At 40.2% G+C, this 22,522-nt stretch overlaps 1 protein-coding gene across 1 annotated transcript in view; it reads left to right on the top strand.

The window, feature by feature from the left end:
* The window catches only part of LOC137973984 (uncharacterized), a 62,722-nt gene that overhangs the window by 28,134 nt on the left and 12,066 nt on the right, over nt 1–22,522 (top strand). Inside the window, exons 25-42 of the mRNA XM_068820898.1 lie at nt 572–694; nt 1,655–1,721; nt 2,613–2,712; nt 3,101–3,211; nt 4,324–4,396; nt 4,911–5,003; nt 6,003–6,069; nt 7,217–7,399; nt 7,978–8,295; nt 8,927–9,133; nt 10,513–10,674; nt 11,405–11,622; nt 12,783–13,090; nt 14,066–14,410; nt 15,097–15,395; nt 17,389–17,574; nt 19,914–19,986; nt 20,362–20,504. Coding sequence (XP_068676999.1) covers nt 572–694; nt 1,655–1,721; nt 2,613–2,712; nt 3,101–3,211; nt 4,324–4,396; nt 4,911–5,003; nt 6,003–6,069; nt 7,217–7,399; nt 7,978–8,295; nt 8,927–9,133; nt 10,513–10,674; nt 11,405–11,622; nt 12,783–13,090; nt 14,066–14,410; nt 15,097–15,395; nt 17,389–17,574; nt 19,914–19,986; nt 20,362–20,504 — 3,076 coding nt within the window. The remainder of the gene's footprint in view (nt 1–571; nt 695–1,654; nt 1,722–2,612; nt 2,713–3,100; nt 3,212–4,323; nt 4,397–4,910; nt 5,004–6,002; nt 6,070–7,216; nt 7,400–7,977; nt 8,296–8,926; nt 9,134–10,512; nt 10,675–11,404; nt 11,623–12,782; nt 13,091–14,065; nt 14,411–15,096; nt 15,396–17,388; nt 17,575–19,913; nt 19,987–20,361; nt 20,505–22,522) is intronic.

Below are 22,522 nucleotides of genomic sequence, written 5' to 3'. Positions count from 1 at the left end.
CGCCCGGATGTTACTGATCTAGAGTCTATTTTGATGAGGGCGGAAACCCGGACTACCCGGATAAAAACCCTCGGATTCAGATTGAGATCTACTGAAACTCAGCCCACATACGACCTCGAGGCCAGAGTTGAATCTGGTTCACAGAGGTGGGAGGTGCGGGTGATAACCACTAAACCATCCTGATTGCTTCCATTGTGTCAGAAATATTTGTGACAGAGCCAAAGTTAATTGCAAACGGTGAAAAAGTTTATCCGGACCACTTCTTAAATGGGTTCGAACCAACGTTTCCCAACCTACTATTGTAAATGCGCCTTTAGAGATGATTGCTTTAATTGTCCAGGTGACTGCGAGTATATCCTCTTTATTTCCTACTATCATTGTCTTGATGCTGCACTCACTAAATATAGTGATTAACCAATTTATTCTTTAACCATTTTTCGTTTGCCAAGCACGATTTCTTGTGGACTGTCGAGTTAGCTATATATCGGTCTAAGGTGAGCTTTCGCTAATTGTGTTATCCCTTAGATGCCTTTTCTTTTCTAACGACAAAACCGACTGTTCTTGTTTTTAGGTAAAAAATGTTTCTACCATCGTCCAGACAGGCAATGATTATGGTGACGTCACAGCGTTCTTTGTCTACTACAGCCAAGATGGACAGCGATGGAAGGTGTGGTCAAGCAAACCTCTGGCTCCTGTAAGTGCTAATAAGTGAAAAAAATGGAAAACGTCGTTCTCCAGAAAGCCATTCTTAAAAAAGAAGAAAAAAAACAAACAAACAAAGAAAAAATCAGAGTCGGCCATCTGAACCATTTTAGCATTATTAATGTAACTCAGTGAAATCATGCTTAAAAGGTGGATAAAGCCATCTACGGAATTATCACTGTCCAAGGAATAAGCTTTATCCAATTTTAATCATCTTGGCTGTCAATTGCAGAGAATAACCAGTGGATTACTGCATAGTTTAGTCCCGAGTTTTAACGCTCGGGTGATGGAGGTCACACAACAGAGAAAGGCTCCAGTTGATGGCGTTTCCTTTTCGAGGAAAGACCACAACACGGGGAGCTCCATGGCCTACTCTTTGCAAACAATGATATTTTCACGTCCCACAGGGTTTTATTATATAATCGAGGATTTAGAGACGGGGCTTACGTTCCATAGTCTTTATTTAGACAAGAAGAGGGAATAGGGTTTGACGCAGTGGTAACAGCACTCGCTTTCAACCAATGCGCCTAGGGTTTGATTCCCAGACTTGGCGTCGCGTGCGTGTCCTTAAAGCGCAGAGAGCGACTGCCGATCCTGTAACCAGCTCTCCGTAACGAAGAGCCTAAACAGGACTTTCACTTGGCGTACGTGCGACATGGCCCATCCAGCGCAACCACTTCCTAAACTAACTAAGATACTAAACAACGTTTAGTGGCCTTTGGATAGCTAGGATCTGTACACGGAACAATTTCGGGAGAAAAAAATCATGAAATCCGATCTACAAAAATTGTTCAAGCGATTTTTTTTTAAATGTGCAAAACAGTAAAATGTCTGGGCTTTTAGACTTTTTCCTTTTCTGGTCACCTGGGATGCCAAGTGCGTTTTCAATTTTTTAAAAAACATGAAGAAGAGGTGCACTGAAAACAATTGGCACTCGTTCTTTCCTCCACAGGCGATTTGTTTCAAAGGAGGATGCAGTTCCTCTCTAGACTCTCAGTGCCGAGATCTCTGGGGACCAGGTACACTAATGTCATTTGAACTAGAGCGTTGGTGCAATGAATGCAACCTAACCTCCATGTAGCCGGAAACATAAGCAAAAAGTTTAAACGCTTTCAAACGCTTGCCTCAGTGACGTCTAAATGATCGTGAGCCCAAGATGATCACGCGCATACTTGCTTTTACTAGCTATTTAATGCGTTGTAGCCTAGCTGGTGACTCAAGTGTCACCATCACATTCAAACGTTTGGATCACTTGACAATACCAACAACTGTTGGTGGCTCACGCCAGTTTCAAAGCTTTCAAGTAACATTCTTATTACAAGGTTTGCCACTACAACGCTGTATCACTTAGTAGCAATGTTGTGATACCATAAGAAACACCAAACATTGCTGAACAAGATGTGGTTATTATTGTGACGCAATATGTCACCGTGGCAACGGGAAAGCACCTAAATGACACCCTATATTTTGGCTTTAGTTGCTCCTATCTCAAAAAATAACTTTTAATGGCTGCAAACTGATCAGAAGGCCAAGGATAAACTTTCTGCAAAGTTAAAAAAAAGAAAAATGTGCAGCTGATTCAGAGCCACCATAAAATCTGTGATCTCATCTTTTAAGGTGGTTCTGATTCTACAGTACAATTATTGATGTTTGTAGAGCATGTTTTAATAAATAGCTCATATGCCATGATGGCTGAGCCGATCAAAACTCTAGAATTGAATTACCCAATCGATGCTCTGGTTTTTAAAAACTTTAATTATCTCATGAGAACCATGAATATTCCGTGAGTTTTAAATATTCGCGAGGAGAGAATCAACTCTCTAACAAGTTACGGTGTTGTAACAAAAGCATTGGTATATCAATTATTTACATAGTGGTGTATCTCTCCCATTTGCTATTTTCTTCAATAGAGGCTTTATCTGCCCCCACTGCCTGTTACAATGAACTAAACCGTAATGGTCAGGGTTTCGGTGCCTGTAGCTCCCGGGGGAATGTTCCCTGCGGTAAAAGGTGAGTGACAATTAAGTGTATGTATAGTTGTTGGCAATGAGTTATTGGAAAGTCGGTTGTAAATCAGTTATGCTCACATAAACAAATAGATTCCAGGTTGCCGCCGTGCTTCTGTTCAGTAATCGTGAGATCACAGATGACGTCAAATTGTGTTAAGAACAAAAAAGTGGCACACGAGGTGATAGCTGAGTGTGTCACTGATGTTAATAATTGTTATAAGTGAGTGGTCTCACCACCAGAACTACGCCAGCGAATTTCTTAGTTTCTGTTATTGATATCCTTTCTCAATTTTTGTTATTTCATATGCCTAAACCAGAAGTGTCTATGCGCATTCATATATATTCTTCTTACCACTTCGTTTTGTTACGTTCTGTTAATTTGTCAACAGCCATACGAAATGTGGTCAGCTGCAGTGCTATACAAACGCAAGAGACTGGCCAGTGGTCGATTACGGGAATTATTACGAGTTGAAAGTCTTAGCTACAGGAGATCGATGCAGGTAACTTCATTGGTGTTTTAAATAGCCCATTCCTATCTGGGTCCAGGCTCTCCAATTATAAAGGAGGGTCATTGGCGAAAGTAAAGATGGGAAAAAACGGGGGGAGGGAGGGGGGGGGGGTAAGGTAACGACTTGTCTTTCTGACTCTCTGTTTCTCTCTGTTTCTTGGTTTTCTCGGCCAATTTTTTCATTTGGAACAGGCTACCTAATTCTTGTGATGAATTTAGAGTTTTTTTTTTTTCAAAATTTTTTTCATAAGTTGTCCTTCCCTGCAAACAAAAACGTAGTTACCATTCTGAAATGAAAACTCCTCTTCAGGTTTACTTCTGCCGGTTCAAATTGGGATCCACAAAGAACCATTGATTGCCCTCCGAAATTATGGCAGTTACACACTCCGGCCAAGGGTAAAAATAAATTGTGGAAGCCTTGTGATTGGTTATCAGAGTTAATTCTGGAAACTGTCTTCAAGGCCGCAAGCCAATTAATTTAAGAAGCAGCAAATAATAGGCACTTCTGTCATCATCAGAAACTAGCATGACTCTTGCAAAATCGTCGTACATCTAATTAGACGCATTCCCCGATTTATCCACACTTATGCCCTGATATATCTGCCGTGGCATGAACAATAACCTTTCTACTTGAAGCAAAAGACACATATAACAGAACATAATCTTTCCCTTCTTGGCAGCGAGCAAAATTAAAGTTGGGGAGAAGACAAAGGGACACTTTGTGAGGCTTATTAAAGTTGTCTTGCGTTTAAATACAAGCGTGGGAAGCGCGGTGTCCTCATGGTTAGTGTGCTCGACTCCGGAGCGAATGGTCCGGGTTCGGGTCCTGGCCGGGAACATTGTGTTGTGTTCTTGGGCAAGACACTTTACTCACACGTTGCCTTCTCCACCCAAGGTGTATAAATGGATTCCGGAGAAAAGCTGAGGGTAACCCTGCGATGGACTGGCATCCCATCCAGGGGGAAGTAGAAATACTTCTAGTCGCTTCATGCCATGGAAACCGGGATAAGCTCCGGCCTGATGGACCACTTGGCTCGTATGCAGACTTTCCCTTACCTACCTTAAATACATGCACTTTTGGACATATCTTATTCTTTACATTAGGGCAGTGTCTCGTAAGACAAGTGGTGGGAATGTTGGCATGGTCAAGGAAGGAACTGCTTGTAAAAATAATAAGGTAGAATTGGAGAGCACGCTATTGAATTGTTTGTGTCAAACATGTATAGAGCGGTTTTCAATTGAGTGTCCAAAGTAATTAGCAAATTACTTTGGTTTTGCATCACTTCACTCAGAGATTGGTTCAAAGTTCTCGCGCCATTTTGTCAACCAATCAGAAGTGAAACCAAAACCAACTGTGGCTTGCGCGTGCACATTTGCCCGCGCTTTGTGTCGGCGACGTGTAATTACTTCGAGTTTTGATTGGTTTACTGGATCGTCCCCGTCCTTTTTGATTGGCGAAAGTAATTACTTTGGGTTTGGTTTTACGACACTTGATTGAAGCTCTCTTTATTACTGTGGTATCGCAATCTTATTTTTGAAGTTAACCTATCAGAATCGCCCAAATAATTCAAAGTAAATTATTGATATCTTTAGCATTTTAAATTTTGTTACCTGTCTACTTACTTTTTACGCGTAGCATCGTTAAAGGAAATGTTAAGGTGATGTATAGTTTCTTTTTTTTAATTGTGCAGATCTGTGTTGCCAACAAGTGTACTGGAGTAAAACAGTCATCGTCAAACGACTGTCCAAGAACTCCTGATGGGAAAGAATGTGGCGGAAAGGGGGTAGGTCTTCAAGAGTAATAAATCATTATCTTCTGACCGGACCAGCATCATTTGCAAGACCTTGCAGGATTCGTTGATCAAACAATAGACCAAGTAAAAGAACAATACAGGTGCAGCTGGTGAAGATTTTGAAGAATTGCGGATCAACTGGTATAACAGAGAAGAGACGTAAAAACCAAGGCAATTACTCAAATCAATTGTAACAGGCAATAAGGTCGTTGACTGATCAGAGCTCAAAGTTATTGCGCGACTTCTGGTCACTTTTGAAAGCCCGGAATGAATTCCCATGGTCAAGTCGCTATTTCTCTTTTTTTCCGGTTTTGTTTCTTGATTTAATTTGCTGAAGCAAAGGCATATAAAAAAAAACCAGGAAAGATTTATTGCAGCTCGACGTTTCGGGGTCATCATGACTCCATTATCAAGAGACTAGTTAAATAGCAAGCAATAAACGGCCTAAACAAACACCATGGCGCTGATGGAGTCCGTTTGCAGGGTATGTGGGTTATACACGTGGTCACTTACACGAGCGCGTAGAAGGGCACACTAGAAAGTCATCTTAGATTTAAAAACATTATAACCTCCAATACAATAGTGAAATGCCTGAACGCTTCATTGAGCAATTTCACACTATCACGAAATGTAGCGGCAAATTTGATTGCCTCGTTAAAGAAATGTTATACATTCGCATGCGTAAACCAACATTGAACGAGCAAACGGATTCCATCAGCGCCAAGGTGTTTGTTTAGGCCGTTTATTGTAATTTATGCTTATCTTGTACCTTCCCTTATTTGCATGCGATTCCCAAAGCCCATGGTCTCCGTCTCCCATCACGTTAATTTTCAAAGACGTCGGTTTCCCTGTTAAGGTCTATCGCTTTATCACAGCTAAGAAACTCTAAATTAAAAAGTAACTTGTTTACCGTATAAACATATAAATAACGTTGAACTTTCGCATCAACGACCCTTTCGCTTATGATTTTTGTTTCTTCTCATTCTCCAGGTTTGTACAAATAGAGGAAAATGTTATTGCCAAGGAAATTTAGACTCAGAAACATCTTGCAGATCAGGTAAACATATAAGTCAGATAATTATATGTGAATGTATTGAGGCTTTTAAAACAAGGGAAAAAACTATTTAAAACAAAATAGAGATGAAAAAAATGATTTTTTAATGTGAAATGGAAGGTTTGCAGAATGGGTGATTTGCACTAAAAGTAGAGACTTCCATATGGTATTAGTTACATTTATGAGTAACAATTTGTAAACCATGCAATTTGTAAACCTTAAAAATTTCTTGTTATCAATTTTTTAAAGATTATTTAGTGGAAACCGACATTTGTTGAGGTGATAGGCACTTTAAACTAAAGTTAGTCTTTTTTTGCTTTAAGCATTACAGATAAGTACCGTCTCCGGTACATTGTTTTTTGATTAAGCGAAATGTGAGTGTGTAATGGTATGTTCTCTAAGGCGGCTATCACCTCAAGGAATGTTTCCACTTCATTAGTTCTCCGAAATCGTCCCACGTTGTATTGTGTTTCGAACCTATTCAGCTTTTGAAGTCTCATTTACTTTTTTACTCGCTTTGAAAGACCCGAAAAGTGGAATGTCCGAGCAATGGGGGTGAATGGGTTTGAAATCGGGTTGACGTCACAAATGGGCAATTTCCGAGCTCATGTCTGCCTCCGCTTAAATGCTATTCCAAGTGCAAAACTTTTGTATGGGTAATAAGTTCTCCTTTGCCTATGAATGAAAAGAGGAGGCAAACACGAACTCGGAACTGGCCTATTACCTTGCATTGCATCACAATACACCTTATTCCAAAATGACCGCCATTTTAGTATTCCTTTTTGGTCTCGTTCAAGGTTAAACATTGAATTTTACGTTTGAACCAAAAGGAGACCAATAGGGCTAATTGGCCAGGAAACAAAACTGAACACTTAATTGGCGGCCATTTTGGAATAAGGTGTATGTGAAGCATTCTGTGACGTCAACCAAATATTAAACCTATTCCTTCCTCTTCATTGCGCGATCGCAGAACAAATGACAACTAGTATTTCCACTTTTTAGCAGCCTGTAAAACGGTTGCGTTGAAGGAGAGAGTTTAAAGTACTAGCAAATTAGTGTTAGACGAGTGCAGATAACTGTTGGACGGAAATGGGTTTTTGAGGTGATAGACACTTGAAATGTGAAAAAAAAAATCTCCTTTGAATTTCAGAAAAGCAAGCCCGTGATGGAGGCTGGGGCGCGTGGTCTAAATGGACCAATTGCACACGTGTTTGCGGAAAGGGAACAAAGACTAGGCATCGCTTCTGTAACAACCCTGCACCGGTCTATGATGGACAACCCTGCGCTGGAGGCAGGATCCAAACGGTAGCATGCAACATTAAAACATGCCCAGGTAATTTAAAATAAACAAAACAAATCAAAACAAAACCAAACAAACAACTTGAGCGCCATTCAAACGAAGGATACAAAATTCTCACTCAGGGATGTCATATAATACGCGTGGATATTTTGCTCATTGCTCGTATTTTTCCTCGCCCCTGCGGGAAAAATACTGCGCAACTCGTAAAATGTCCTCCAGCATTATATATGTTAAACCATCAAATAAGAGATTTATTGTTTCACTACAGAAAAGGTGTTCTTTTCCTTCAATTTTATTTGCTAAAAGTGTTTTGAAAAAAAAAATGCATCGTGTCTTTCAGGGCGCGTATGGACGATGTAAACAGCACAAAAAGTTAGCCAAAGATCTTTATTTGATTGGATAAACAAAGTGACGAGAGACAAGCGATGGCAAGCTCAATTTTCAAGCTTTGCATCGTGTTGAAAACAACTTATTTCATTGAAAAACTCACGTTCCGTCCGTATCAGTGTATTACCGTCTCATATTTTGATCGTTCTCTTGACCAAATATGGTAAAATGGCATGATAGTGGAATAATAAAATAAGGTAACACTCGTTCGTTCCTTCCCTCAGTCATTCATTCATGTCGACGTCTTTTGTCGCTTGGAAGAGAAACTGGAGTCCAGTTTCCAGACGGAGTGTACACTATAAATCCTGACGGGAAGGGACCGGTGAATACCTACTGCGACATGACACGTGATGGCGGTGGATGGACGCTATTGGTCACTAGTCACACCAATACGTGGACGGCCAATAATTTGAAGGAGAGGAACACCAAACAGCCGACGCTGAATGGCGATTTCTCCATCTTAAATAAGGCAGATGATATCAAAAACACTTTGATGGCAGAAGGCGACTGGTTTGAGTATAGAATTGAAGCAAACGAGAGAGGTAAGGCTCGAGTGAGCGATATAAATGCGGTTGAAAGGGGCGTGAAGATGACGAAAAAAACGAAAGAGATTCTAGATCGCATTTACTTTAAAGGACAGAATGTTGTTGGACTTGATAATCCTGCTCATCAAACTGATCGTGTAACAACGTGATAATAGATCTCTTTGATGATAGCAGAGGAATGCGGTGCCTGAATAAGGAAGGGGGGGGGGGGGGGGGCGATGTTTCCGCAGTCATTTGAAAAATCCTTCGGGTGATATAGTGCGCAAATCATCCCATCATAGCCACACGTGTCAGTCGAATCCCCATGTTATTCAGTATTTCTCAGTGTCAAAGCAAGGAGGGTAACTCTTCGCAAAGCTTCACGGTGTGTAGTGGATTTGTCTCTGGAGGAAGGGAAGCGGCATGCCATTCCCGCTTGGCATGAAGATAAGTGCACGTTGTAGTGCACAATGTTTCTCCAATATATGGAGCATCACAGCTTAAAATACGACATTACTCAACAAAAACGTTTTATTATAACTGTTGACATGACGACGACGTATGTACCGTTGTAACATGTCTTTAAAAAAAAAAACAGTCTTGCCCAGTATAATTGATGTCACACCGCTTTTGGTTTGTACCTTTGTAGGCCGATGGGGAGGAATTTGGCGAGCTCCAAGAGATTACACTTTCGTGGCTCTGAACAACAAGCAGACAAATGTAAAACTGTTGAAGAGGTTTGACAATTGGAAATATGATGACTATGGGATTGAAAAGCGAATGCCTTGGATATCTGGAGCTAAACTGACAACGTCACAAAACGCTACCGGGGATCGACAATGGGGAACCTTGATTGGTAATAAATGATTTTTTTTCTTTATTCGTATTCTAACTCGTCATGCCATCCCTTGATTCTGTCCCTAACCAACCTATTGGAACTCTAAGACTATTCAATTCTATTATACAAACATTTCTTTTGTTTCGGCTAAGAATGACAGCTGATTACCTAGGCCAAAACCAAGGACCTGGAAAAAAGTGCATTACATAAGTTTTCATTTCAAAACTTTGTCCTGGCTCCATAACCACTTAACGCCACGTTTCTTAAAAGGATTAACGTCTCACAGATATGCTTGGCCTCGTCCGTTTCAATACTTTGGCTACCCAGTGATATATCAGTTTTTAATGTCATTTCTTCAATAGTTAGCCAACTTATAATTACCTAGTTTAAAAAAGTCCTTTTCAGGTCAATCAGTATATAGCGTCATACTTTCTATAGCGGATTGAGGTTTTAATAAGCGAAAGTGTGAGGTATTTCATCAAACACTTTCCTAACGCATTAAGACCACAGCAACCAGGTACTTTTTTTGACTAATCATAATAGAGGCAGGCAATTTCACAGTGTAGTCGTCACGAAAAGCACGTAAATCAAACTGGTAAAACTGGTTTTGAGCCACCTAGCCTTCACCACGGGCGAGCATTTTACTCTGATTGGCTGATAATTTGGAGCGAGATTTTTCAGTCAGCGACAACTAGTTTTAATACCAAAGCAATCGTGAAATTGTTTTTGACATTTAATTGAAATCTGACTTTCACAAAGTGATAATTCATTTTTGCTTCAAGCCTGGTTTACACTGGTGTGAGTTAACAAGAGTGTGTGTCCTCATGCCCAAAATGTCCCTGTTGGAAGAATGAACCGTCCTAAAATTATTGCTATATCTACACGATGAAATTCGAGAATTCACAAAAACTTAGCCCAAGGTTTTCAATCTGCAATCCGGCCACCAAACAATCACATTGTTGTTATATAGCCCTAAGAGATCTAAGGGTGCGCTCGATTGACCCAATTCCGGAAAAGGAATACGTGGATTGATGATTGAAGACGGTGTATTTGTCGATTTGACGCGACAAGGATAATAAGAATGTGTTGAAAATAGCATTTTAGCAGGTGTTTGACAATTTTAATGCGTATGTCCATAAAAACGAAGAATGCTAACTTCTATTCCTTGTATTCCTATTCCGGAATAGGCTTAATTAATCGAACACACCCTAACTGCAACAGAAGTTGTAAATTTTCAGTGGTTTGAGGTGTACATTTGAACGCTCTTCATGCAGGAAGCCAAAAGAGCTGAGCATAGCCCCTTCAATATCTCTAACCAACAAATGTTGGCTTACAATGATGCAACCTTTTCTGTCCCAATTCTTTATTATTATTATTTTATTTGCTTGTGTTCGAAGGTAACTCTAAGCTGTTCTTCCCTGCTCCCTGGCTGGACGGTAAAGACCTGGAACAGCATCCAGTGAACATATGGTACTGGATCCGAGAACCAAGCTACAAACCTCCAAAATCATGTTTGGATGTCCAGTTAAGAATTTTAGCGAACAATAAGCTTTTACAAGGTAATTTCATTCTTAAGCGATGTATTTTGTCGACATAAAAGGAAAATATATTAACGAAAAAGTAAGAGAGTTCAGAGATCGTAGAATACAGGGAATCACAGAAAAAGGGTACGGAACATAAACACAATACACAAGTACTAAAACTCCATTTCTTCAGGAATTCCGTAAGAGCATATTTCCGAAAAAAATTTCCAAAAACACATGTTCTCAGGGAGATGATTCTTTGGGCTTTCTTACCTTTTCTTTTGTTTTTTAATTTTCTTCATAGACTTGTATTGACTCTTTTGGTGGCACAAAAAATGCCCGCCGTACCGAACTTTCAGGAACTTAAAATAACTGTAGGAAAAGTGCCCACTTTATTATTAAACTTGCAAATGGCTAGTCTTCAGCTTTCAATTCGGAAAAAAAAAAAATTTTTAATCGGATGCGTGGGAATTGAAGTTCCATGTTCCATAATCCTGCCAGCATGTAGTCAACTTGGCTAGATTAGCTGGAAGGACGTCTGGGCGACTGAGACACAAATACGAAATTAAGCCATAATTAAGGCTGATGTCCAGGTGATGGAACCTTCGCTAAGACCAAGGTCTCCCTCTGCGTAACTCCACCGGGATTGCGTTAGGGTTGATAAGGGGGATGGGTGCCAGTGATGAGCGTTGTGTATGTGTGTGTGTGTGTGTTTTCTTCAATATTAATGACACTAGTTTTCGTTTGGACCTTTGCTGTTTTCCAGATGGTATCTACACGATCACACTTGGTAATCGTGACATTCAGACTCATTGCAAGTTTAGTGCATACGGAGGAGGCTGGACACTGTTGTTGACCAGTGCGAGCGACAACGGATGGACAAGAGACAACCTGAAATCACGAAACATGGGTACAACAGCAATGAATTTAGACTTCTCTATACTAGAGATGGCAGATAAAATAAAGAATACAAAGCATTTTCAGGTATTTTGAGTCCAATCTGGTGGCTACTTACAGGTAATCGTTTTGTAGAGTTGTTTCGCTGAACAAACCCAATCTCACGTCTTCTTCGTGAGATTATTTGGAGCAATTGTTTTCACCTTTTTCATGCTCCAACCGTGCACACAGGAATCGAAAGCTTTTCATCGGTTTGGTGAAGGTGAGAATGATTAATTTGAGGAACAGCATGTGAAATGTATTGAAATTATCCGAGATATGAGAAGGGCTGGTTTCAACTAGCGGGGCAAGCTTAAGCACAGGCAACTAAGATAAACTCAATTCATGATCGCGTCTTGTCTTGCACTGTATTTGTATTACAATACAATACAATACATACTTAATTGACCGCTCCCCGTAGGAGCTTTTCAGGGCCAATGAAACACAATCAACGAAACAACAGAACACAACAACAACAACTGTTAAGAATCCGGCCCAACTGCGACGCAAACCAGTTTGCTATTTACAAGTGGAGCTGGGAAGTTGAACCAGGGACCACCAGGAAGAAATTCAACGAGTGGTCAGAGCGGCTCTTGAACACGGGATCTCCGGATCTCAGAACATGGAAAAGGAAAGCGCCCTAACACTGGGCCACAGTGCCACACTGCCTCTATTTATACATTAAGGGACAAGGAGTTCCTTACAGAGGTCGACCTCAGAGTGTTTACCCTCCCATCTATGATAATTTATACTACATAGGAAAGACCTCATTGACACCACGAAGGTCATTCCCTTCCTATTGTTAGGACAAAAGACTCTAATTAGAGACAAGTTAACGCTTGTAGCTATGTTACTTACGCTTGTGCATGCGTTATTAGTGCAAACCATCCTTTTCGTAACCGAGCCATAGCTAAGAAAGGACCACGGCTATGTTGACTAGAGTATTTAAAAAACATCTATTAAAAGTGCTCCAGAAGAGAAGTTGTCCTGATTGCCAGTTTGGCTGCTTTACCACCGCTTTACAAAAGGATGGATGGATCTGAGTCATTTGACTACGTTCAGGTGCAAACGTTTAAACGTTTGGCAAAACCAACGAACGTTCAAACGGACGGTCAAGCGCGGCAAACGGTCGTTAGGACATAAATGTCGAAAAGTGGCATTCTTGCAAATGTTGCAAAGGAAATCGAAAATACTTTGTTTATTTTCAGTATCTCATTGAAGAGGACAGCGTGAAAACCTGGCAAGGAGTTTGGGCTACTAAAGCTGGCTGCGCGCTGGTTTCTGCTCGATCAAATAAGCCATGCACAAAGTTAGTTCACAGACAGGGTAACTGGGATTCAGATAGAGCTAAGTCATTCACAAGACTCCCATACTTAACTACTCTTGGTTCCACGGCTTTATTGTCAAGCGCTTCTGATGAAAACAGTTTGAATGGCGCCATTGTGATCGACTCGGCGAAAAGAGTACAACGGCAAAGGGCCGGCGTAATTAGACTTTGGCTACGCGAAGGAACCTGGTGAGTAAAGAGAACTTGTTGTGTGATTCAAGGGGGAAAACGTCTTCATAATTTTCGTCACACATGCAAAATGAAGTAACGGACCTTCTCTTTAGCTAGATAGTCATATTTTCTTACCTTACATGTTCATTCCCGCTATCAGGTGTGTTGGATAGTGGTGAAGACAAAAGAACTTTATTTACAACATTCACATTGATACCTATTTTTAAGTAAGGGAAGATTCATAAATTAGCAGACTAAACCGATATGATGGGTTAGATTCAGAGAAGTAATGGGGCCTTTTTTTGCCCCCATTTTCTGAAATAATCGTGCCTCATTCGGTGAAAACATGGAATCTTTCGAGTTAAAGAAAAATGCATTGGGCTGGGGGGCCTAAAATCAAGAAAACTGGAGAGGTCAAAAGCAGACTGCCAGTCAAGTTTTCGAGGACTTTTGACAAAGAATATATATTATGGAGAGAATTGCGAACCGCTATGAAACTGATGTGATAGAGCAGTTTTCAAATGACTGTCGAAAGTAATTACGGGATTGCAATTGCTACACTTAACGATTGGTTTAAAAATCTCGAGCCAGTTTATCAACCAATGAGAAGTAAAACCAAAACCAATCGCAATTGCAAGCGTGATTCAGTTTTCCCGTGCTTTGAGCAAGTTACATGGAATTGCTACGATTTGGGATTGTTTCGTTGCGTTGTTTGATTTCATTTGCGTTAACTTGTTAATTTCAATTTACAGTGTCCCCGATTAGTGCTCTACGGCGATAGAAGATTAGACACTTAAATAAAGTTCCTTTCCTTAAGTTCCTATGTTTGTTCATACTATGATTGGTCGAAGGAGTTTCTTTTGGTATTTGTTTCATGACACTCAACTGAAAACCGATGTATTTGCGTTGTAAATGTCCATTACTATTACTATTATTGCTCAAAAGCATGGTTTCAAATGAAATGCTGTAATACGCTCTTCTTTACACTTAAAGGAGATCATGCAATGAACTAAAAACGAAGAAACGCGGACGAGGAGCACCACTGAAAGATGGACTTTACATGATCCACCAAAATTCCCAGTACTTTCCGGTCTACTGTGATATGACGTCAGAGACAGGAGCTTACACCTTGCTTGTTACCAGTTCTACCAACGGCTGGAGCAAAAGCAAGGTCAACTTTAAGAATCCATCGAGACCGTCTTTAGTAAGAGATTATTCCATCTTGGGACTTGCTGACAAGATTAAAGCTTTATGTGGCGGGACGAGTTTTAAGTATCGATTAGAAGCCAATGAGAGGGGGCACTGGGGAGGAGTTTGGACTGCTCCTATCTCCTATAGGTAACGAATTAAAATAATTTTAATTTTAGATGATCCAGTTTGATGGGTTATAGAGTTGTAAGAAATAGAAAGAGGAAACGGTGAAGGAGAAGGAATCCTTGTGTCCCATGATCATCATTTGAAATTTATTTTTAGATCGCGCCTACGCTGACTGCTACTTGTATCTGCAAGAGAAACTTAAGGAGGCAGAGGGCAAGTCGATCAATCTAACCCTTGGGGTATATTTACGAGTCTCAGAAGCAAGGGAATTGATATGTATTGCCTCAAAATCCGAAGTGGGAGATATATCCTACAATTTCTTATGAATCTAACGGCTTGTTTGATGACGAACACGACTCCGACGGGCACACTGATTATCCAACAGCCACCATTACACGATGCCAGATAAGTTCGTCTGAGGCTATCGCGGACCTCTCGGGAAACGTACTTCCGATCTCAAAAAAACTTTTGTGAAATTCACATATAACGGCCAACCCCCCTACACTTATCGGAAGATATCGTTGACGTCATCTATTGTTATTAATGTGCCAACCAGAGCCTCACTGGCTGTCGAAACAATTTGTTTTTTGTTTCTGTGGTTGGCACATTTGAATAAGAAAAGCAATGTTTGTAAACATGCACATTATTATCTAACCGAAGATGTTTTTGATGCGATCTCTTAACGATATTCTTTTATGTTCACCAAGCTTTGTGAGTCAACACAACCGACAGACAAACGTCACTCTGGTAAAGAAATTTGACGACTGGGAATACGACTGGAGAGACTCTCTTGAACGGCGCATGCCCTGGCTGGGAGAGAGAAAAGGCCTATTGACGACCTCTACTCACGCGGACTACTCCAATTGGGGATCGATCATTTCAGAGACGAAAGAATACAATCCAGCCCCGTGGATATACTATAAGATGGCAAATCCGGGTGTTATCTGGTATTGGGTAAATGAAGATGATAATTGTAACTATGACAGCGGGATGCCGCCTGCAGCTGGTGAGTGACCGTAGGTCACATAAATCACATGACCATTTTTTTTACCCTAGTGGTACCGGCATACCTCAGGTATTTAAAGGCCGGATTACTTTATCAATTTCCAAAAAGTCACTATCCAGAGTGACCAAGGTTTCCATATACCCCTCTTCTTAGATGTGCCGAGACTGTGTTTATCGAACGAAATAAATGTTTGTTTGAAGCGCGGGTGATAGACGAAACAGACAGGTGATCCTTATCTGTTGTAGGCACCTGAAAAATTTAGGTGGCCTCCAATCTATGACCTCTGCGATGCCAGTGCAATGCTCTACCAACTGAGCTATGAAGCCATACAGTTGGGAATAGGTCAATTTGTTGGGCTCATGTGTTCCCGCACTTATCAGGACAATTTGTAACAATTGTTTCTTATAGACACCTGAAAAATTCATGTGGCTCCAATGGGATTCGAACCCATGACCTCTACGATAACGGTGTAATGCTCTACCAACTGGACTTTCAACCCACTCATTTGAGAGCAGGTCAATCGCCCTTATCGGAGTTATCAGCTGTTTTTCCACATAAACGAGGATAAGGGGTCATTATGTATCAAATTGACTCTTAAGCCTCTTTTGGTTGTAGTTTTAAGAAGAAAAATAAATGTTCCTGTAGGCTCAACTCCAATAAGATCCATTTGTTGGGTCATATGCTTCCGTGAAGGAATCGAAGAATGCAATAAATGTATATTTGAAGTGCGCTTATAGTAGTAGTAAGACTGTATTTAAACACGGGGAAGCATATTCAGTTAATTAAGCTTTACAAATTCAAAACTAAAACGATTTACAACTGCTTTAAATGATTGCCGAGTGGGAATCCAATATGCTGGATACCTTCCTCAGGTTTCCCTTAAATTGTTTAACAGATCCAACATTTTTAAAGGCATTGGGCAAGTTATTCCAGACCATAATGTGGCACCGCTATAAGAGAAGTCTCGCTTTAAATAATTAGTTCTCGGTTTTGGCAAAGCCAGTTTTCCTTCAGAGTTTCTCAGGTTTTAATTACAGTAATACGGAGCAAAAAGACGTTAAAGATAACGGGACATGCCCATTTATTTGTCTTATACATTTCAAAAGCTTTCCATTTCTTTCGTCGAATTGATAGTCTCTAATCTTCCAGTTAAGGGTGGCTAGGAGGAGGTTCGAGTTTGTATCAAAAGGCAATTTTTTAATCACACTAGCTGCACGATTCTGCAATTTTTGGAGCTTATCACTCAGGTAGCCACTCAAACATTTCCAAACCGGGGTGCAATAATCGAATATGGCACAATCAGAGCGTTATAAATTTGAATGGCAGTTTGAAAGCACCTAGAGCTGAGGATACCGCTTTCTTGCATATTTCTTCAATGTCCCCCTCCCCCTCCCCCCCTCCTTTATCCGGACCTTTGCCTCCAGCATTCAGCTTACTCCCCTTGATTCACGGCTGTTCTAGTTTTGGTTACGTTGCCTCAAGCATAGTAAGCTTTCGAAATGTCTTGTAAGGCCGACCGAATGAATTATCTTTTCATACTAACTTAATTCAGTTGCTCTTTAGTACTTGCTAAATAAGTCCGTGAATCTATGTCAGGGGGCAGCTACCTTGTTTTGTTGTGGCATGGGTGGACATCCCCAGCACAGTCACAAATGAGTTTATTTTTAGAATACCCGTTCCCGCCGAAATCAATTGTCATGTCCCTTAAAAAACATGGCAGAAGCAGTCACACGTAATCTGGCTTCTTCTGACTGCTTCAAATTGGCGGTCCTTTGTATTTTTTGGCGCGTAAAGTGTATCTAAATATTAATACATATGTGACTGTGCTTGGGCAAGACCGCAAAGTGATAGATCAACACTCTTACCTAATTCACTCTTGAAAAAAGTTGAAGTTTTGTTTCGTAATCCCGCGAAATTTGTGTTGAAATTATATTCTACAGAACACAGGAAAACTAGAATATTAGAGAAAAACATTTTGTTTTATCTGCTTCAGAGAGTCCAATCCGATCCTACGGTGAGTTATGCCTGCAGCCTCAGAGTGGTAACTGTAGTCCACCGGATAACACACCCTTGGTTTACGTACAGGATACGCCAAAGTGTTCCAAAGATTACATGATGTTCACTTATGAAGATGGTGTGTTAACTCACAAGTGCAGTGGGAAAAAAGTCTGTCCTAATGGTATGCATCATATGTTCCTCTTTTTACAGTTCAATAGGTGGTTTTCACGTAGCATCATCGCCGCCATGTTGGTGGACAAAAGATCTCTCATCAGCTCCTTTTGTTCGTCCACCAGCACTTGTACATTCGTTGTGTACTGTATTGCATGATAATATAGCATTCATATTTAAATGATATGGAAATACCTGGAACAAAATGTTTTATTCCCAAGGGTTTGAATTGGGTACATCACTGAGTTAGCCCATTAGGTCTATTCCTTCCCGGTACTCGATCATTTATTGAGAGTTTAGTTGTCAACTTACACAAGTGATCGGGACCGATGTTCTCAACAGGAACCATGTAAAATGTAATGCTCAGATCATTATTTGGGGACACTAATAAAGTCATCTCTCCTTTGTTTGGGGAACAACCGACCTCGAACCCTGGGCTCGAAAAAGAAAGAGAGATTGGAAATTAAGTTGTCAGCAGGCCTGACCCCATCATTTCTTGCATAGGTTTACAAGTCATAAACTTTTGTTTGATCACATCACCTTATTTGAGCACCCATAATCGAATATGTAATTTTCAGAAATGCTATTCACTTCCATAGAAAAATAAATTAGCCCTCCTTTTGTCACCTGGTCGTCTATTAGTAATTAGATTTAAAAACAACAACAACAACAACAACACTAACCTTCCAACACTCGTTGGAAATTGATAGCAAATGCCGAGACTTAAGAAACACTTTGTGTTGAATGTCAAAATTGGGTGTACATCTAATAGGCCATTTCCGAGTTCATGTCTGCCTCCCCTTCAAAGCGAGTCTAAGTGCCAAGTTTTTCTTATGAAAATTAGTTTTCATTTATATGTAAAGTAGAACTAATTACCATCACAAAAACGTCGCACTTAGACTCGCTAGGAATAGAAGGCAGACATAAACTCGGAAATGGCCTATTAGGGGCATTTATGGACCTATAAGTGGGGCCGGCCAGACCTATCCGACGCTCTTCCAGTATGGTGTCTAAAGATATCTGTTTCGCGATAACAACACCATCTCGCACCTCCCAGCAGGCTAAAGAACGATGAATGTGACTTACCAAGTTTCAATAACTCAGAGCATCTATCCATGGAGATCTATGCCCAGAAAGGCACGTAATTAGATGTACGCCAATATCGCTAATGTCACAAAGCTGTCTCATAAACGGCTGGTTTTGATTGGAGACCCAAGCATAAGCACGACCAGTGTGCGTATTTTCTTCAAACTGTTGTTAATTAATTTCTTATGTTCTAATTAGAGATACTAATGATTTAGACGCTACTGAGTTTGCTTATGTCCCTTGAACTCGTTGCTTTGTCGTAAATCAGCTTCACGACGAATCGTAAGCAACCAATAGAGTATTTTCACATGACGTCACGGCGGGCATGTTGCCAGGAGGAGTCAAACAGCGGCCATGTTGGAGGAGCGAATTGAATTCTATTCTTATGAAAATTCTTCCTTTTGTTTTAGTATGGAAATATGGCTGCTGGTCACATGATCGAAAGCACTCTATCAAAAGCAAGAAAGTTGGGATCTCACCCATGACCAGGAGTATCTAACTTGATTACATATGTGACATGGCGTTTTCATAGACTGAGCTATTTTATGATGAATGTTCCTGTCAATTGAGACTCCTCTTAGAGTCTTGCATCAGTTTACAGTCATCCTTGAGGGCTCAGATTAGCCATTCAGTGATGCGGACTAAAACACAACATTTCGTGGAAAATGTAACAGTAAAGAGCTGTCCAAAAATAGCCTGTTCTGCGTAAACGTCATGAGATAGGCAAAGTATGGAAACTGAATGCTCCTTGTCATGAACTCATGGATTATCTTAACTGCTTTTGTTTACTTGAAGAGCAAGTAGCATTGATGACCTGTAAATCAGCACCAATGGGATGTTCAAGTTGAGGTGGAGGTAATTCTTTGATTGCACTTGACGTCACAGCGGCCATTTTGGTTGAAAGAACAGAAGCAAGAAAGTCTTGACTCTCGCGTGAGTGCAATCAAAGAATAAGTACACTCCGTGACGATAATTAAAAACAAAACTAGGTTGCATCTCATTTGGAGCCTTCCCGAACGCAAATGACGTGGACGGAAACTTCAATTTAAACAATTTGGTTTCGGATTACACACATGGCTACGAGGCGTTATGGTTAAATTTGAATATTGTTTTGTTAGAAACATCCCTTGAGACTTATGGGACAAAGAAAACAGAACTGAACCGTGAAATTTGACCATAAAGCCTCGTAGCCATGCCTAAATATTGATATATCGAAGGTGGCCCATTAAGTCACTTGACAGGAGCGAAACAATTTGCTTTTAGGTGAAATACCTACATGGTTTACACCGCTGGTCGTTTCAAGCACTTGCAACGAGGCTGCGTCCAAGTTCAAATGGTAATTGCCATCTAATTACTAATTAAAAAGTAAATGCTTCTAAGCGTTTTTAATTTTCGTCTAGACGGTCGCTAATAGGGGCAATTAGAGTGACGACAAGTTCGGGGCAAATTAGTAGAAGGTCGAGTTGCCAATTTCAAAAATGTCTGATTGGAAAATTCCAACATCTCGTTCCTTCTTTTCGGGTCATAAGGAGGCTACGAGAACAAGACTTCGCTGAAAGTCATGATTGCTAAGAGCGCGCTCAGTAAATGTGTTTACTTCATTTCACTTTATTTCATGTGACTTTGTATATTTGCTTTCCGTTTTCATTTTCTGTCTCATTTGATTGCAAGTGTCTGCTGAAGGAATTCATTCACTACCTCTCTTTCACAGGACCTTTCATCAGACTTTCAAACATTCATCCGGGTTCTGTGTCCATCCCATGTCCGGGACACCTCTAAATGGAACCACAGCCATTTTGTATAAAGACGCGTGTGATGAGGGCAGACTAAAGTTAGATTTGTTCAAGTTACCAGGTATGTACATAGCGACTAAGTATAGTACTATTCGTACTTTATAAGGATATATCTATATCAGTTTAAAAATATAATTAGGATACAACGTGCACTGCCATTGGTCAATAGATGTGTTTAGATGATAGTATGTAAACACGGCTGTGAAATCACACGACTTTTGATTGGTTATTTGCTGTCAGACTCGCTTTTTGATTGGCAGGTAAGAAATATGATCGTGTATCAAGAAAATCTGGTTCAATCAAGAAGTAAAAAAGTAGCATTTTCTTTCATTTGTCGAATTATTTCTGAGAAATATTTTTATAAAAGCAATCATGGGTCTCGGGTTTGCATAACTGTCTCGACATCTCCCAACTCCCCCCGGTGTTTGGATGAGGCTATGGAAGCAGAGAAAATGTCCTCTATTGCTTAAATATACCTAGTACAACATACTTACAACTATACAACTTTTAAGGAATTACAGAATTTTTAATTTATACAAAATTAATGTACTTAATCATCATCATGTGCACCTTTTGAGGTTTTTAGCATTTATGGAGGTTCGAAAGGGTTTCAACACTTAGAAGACTCTCTGTTTAGATCGAATAACGCTACAACGCTGTATCACGTAACAGCAATGTTATGGTACCATATGAAACACCAAACAAGATGTGATCTATACTTTGAATTTAATTGCTCATATCGCAAAAACTAGCTAGATGACCTCCCTTTTTTATTGCTGCAAAGTGATTAGAAGGCCACGATCAAAACTTTCGGCAAAGTTTAAAAAAGATTATGTCCAGAGAATTCAGAGCTACCTTAAAAAATCACAAAATTAAGGTGGCTCTGAATCCACCTGACAAAATTTTTAAAACTTTGCAGACAGTTTTATCATGACCTTCTGATTACTTTTCAAAAATAAAAAAAATGGAGGTCACCGAGTTCCTTTTTGAGATATAAGCAAGTAAAGAGAAAACACAGGGTGTTTTTACAGGGCTTGCCCGTTGCCACGGTGACATATTACGTCACATTAATAACTGTATCTTGTTCAGCAAAATGTTTTGTTTTATTTGGTACCACAATATTGCCAATAAATGCTACAACGTTGTGGTGCCGATCCTTCTAATAAGAGCGTCACATGGAAACGTTGAAACTGGTTCGAGCCTCCATAAATAGATATTTAATAAATAGACATTTATTTTTAGCAATTGTTGCAACTTCAGTCCTTTTGACCACCACGTAGCTTTCAAAACAGAGTTGGTCTATGTTGCTTTTGTTTGCTGACCAACGGTTGAGTAAATAATCTATCTGTCTACATGTATAAGTATTCTCGTACATTTCACTATTCGTGAGATGTACTGGAATGTGAACGCACGTGCAAGGCCAGCCTGAAGAACCAGTGTTTACCGTGGGATGGAGAAGCAGATGTACTTTAAAGTCAAACGAGGGTGTTGGGCGTCTAGTTCTGCATTACTCAGTAACAGTATTGTTTGCCTGCTGTCCAATCTCTGTTACAAGAATACTGATTGCACTTTTTGCTTTTCACCATTCATGTCCAAATCTCACAAGTCGTTCATACCCCCGGGAGGGGTACTTCCTTGCATGGGCTATATAGGTATGTGCAGCCCCAAAGGGTAGGGTTTTTCAGCCGTTTTGGTCATAAATAGGGTATCGATTTTGGCCAATTTTTCTTCCATTCTGGTCATAAATAGGGTATTGATTTTTGCACTCTAGTCTTGAATTCGTTTTTTATTTAGAAGAAGCTTCTTCTTTATCATGTCCCCCTTCCTCCATCTGCACTTTGCCTTCCTCTCCCCCTAAACATTGCCTTTAACATTGGTCTGAACTAGGGAAATAATTATAAGGCAGGTCTGCACCAGGGTATTGATTTAAGGGTCAGGTCATAAATAGGGTATCAAATTTTCGGTCAGGTCATAAATAGGGTAGGGAAAATCGCAGATTTTGGTCATAAATAGGGTAAGGCTAACGTTAGCAAGGGACCCGACCCTAACCCACTTTTGATGCAGGCAAATTCAGTCTAC

Source organism: Montipora foliosa, chromosome 10, assembly GCF_036669935.1.
Source record: "Montipora foliosa isolate CH-2021 chromosome 10, ASM3666993v2, whole genome shotgun sequence".
NCBI lineage: Eukaryota > Metazoa > Cnidaria > Anthozoa > Scleractinia > Acroporidae > Montipora > Montipora foliosa.
Note: the sequence above shows the minus strand (reverse complement) of the source record. Positions and strands in the feature narration are given on the sequence as shown.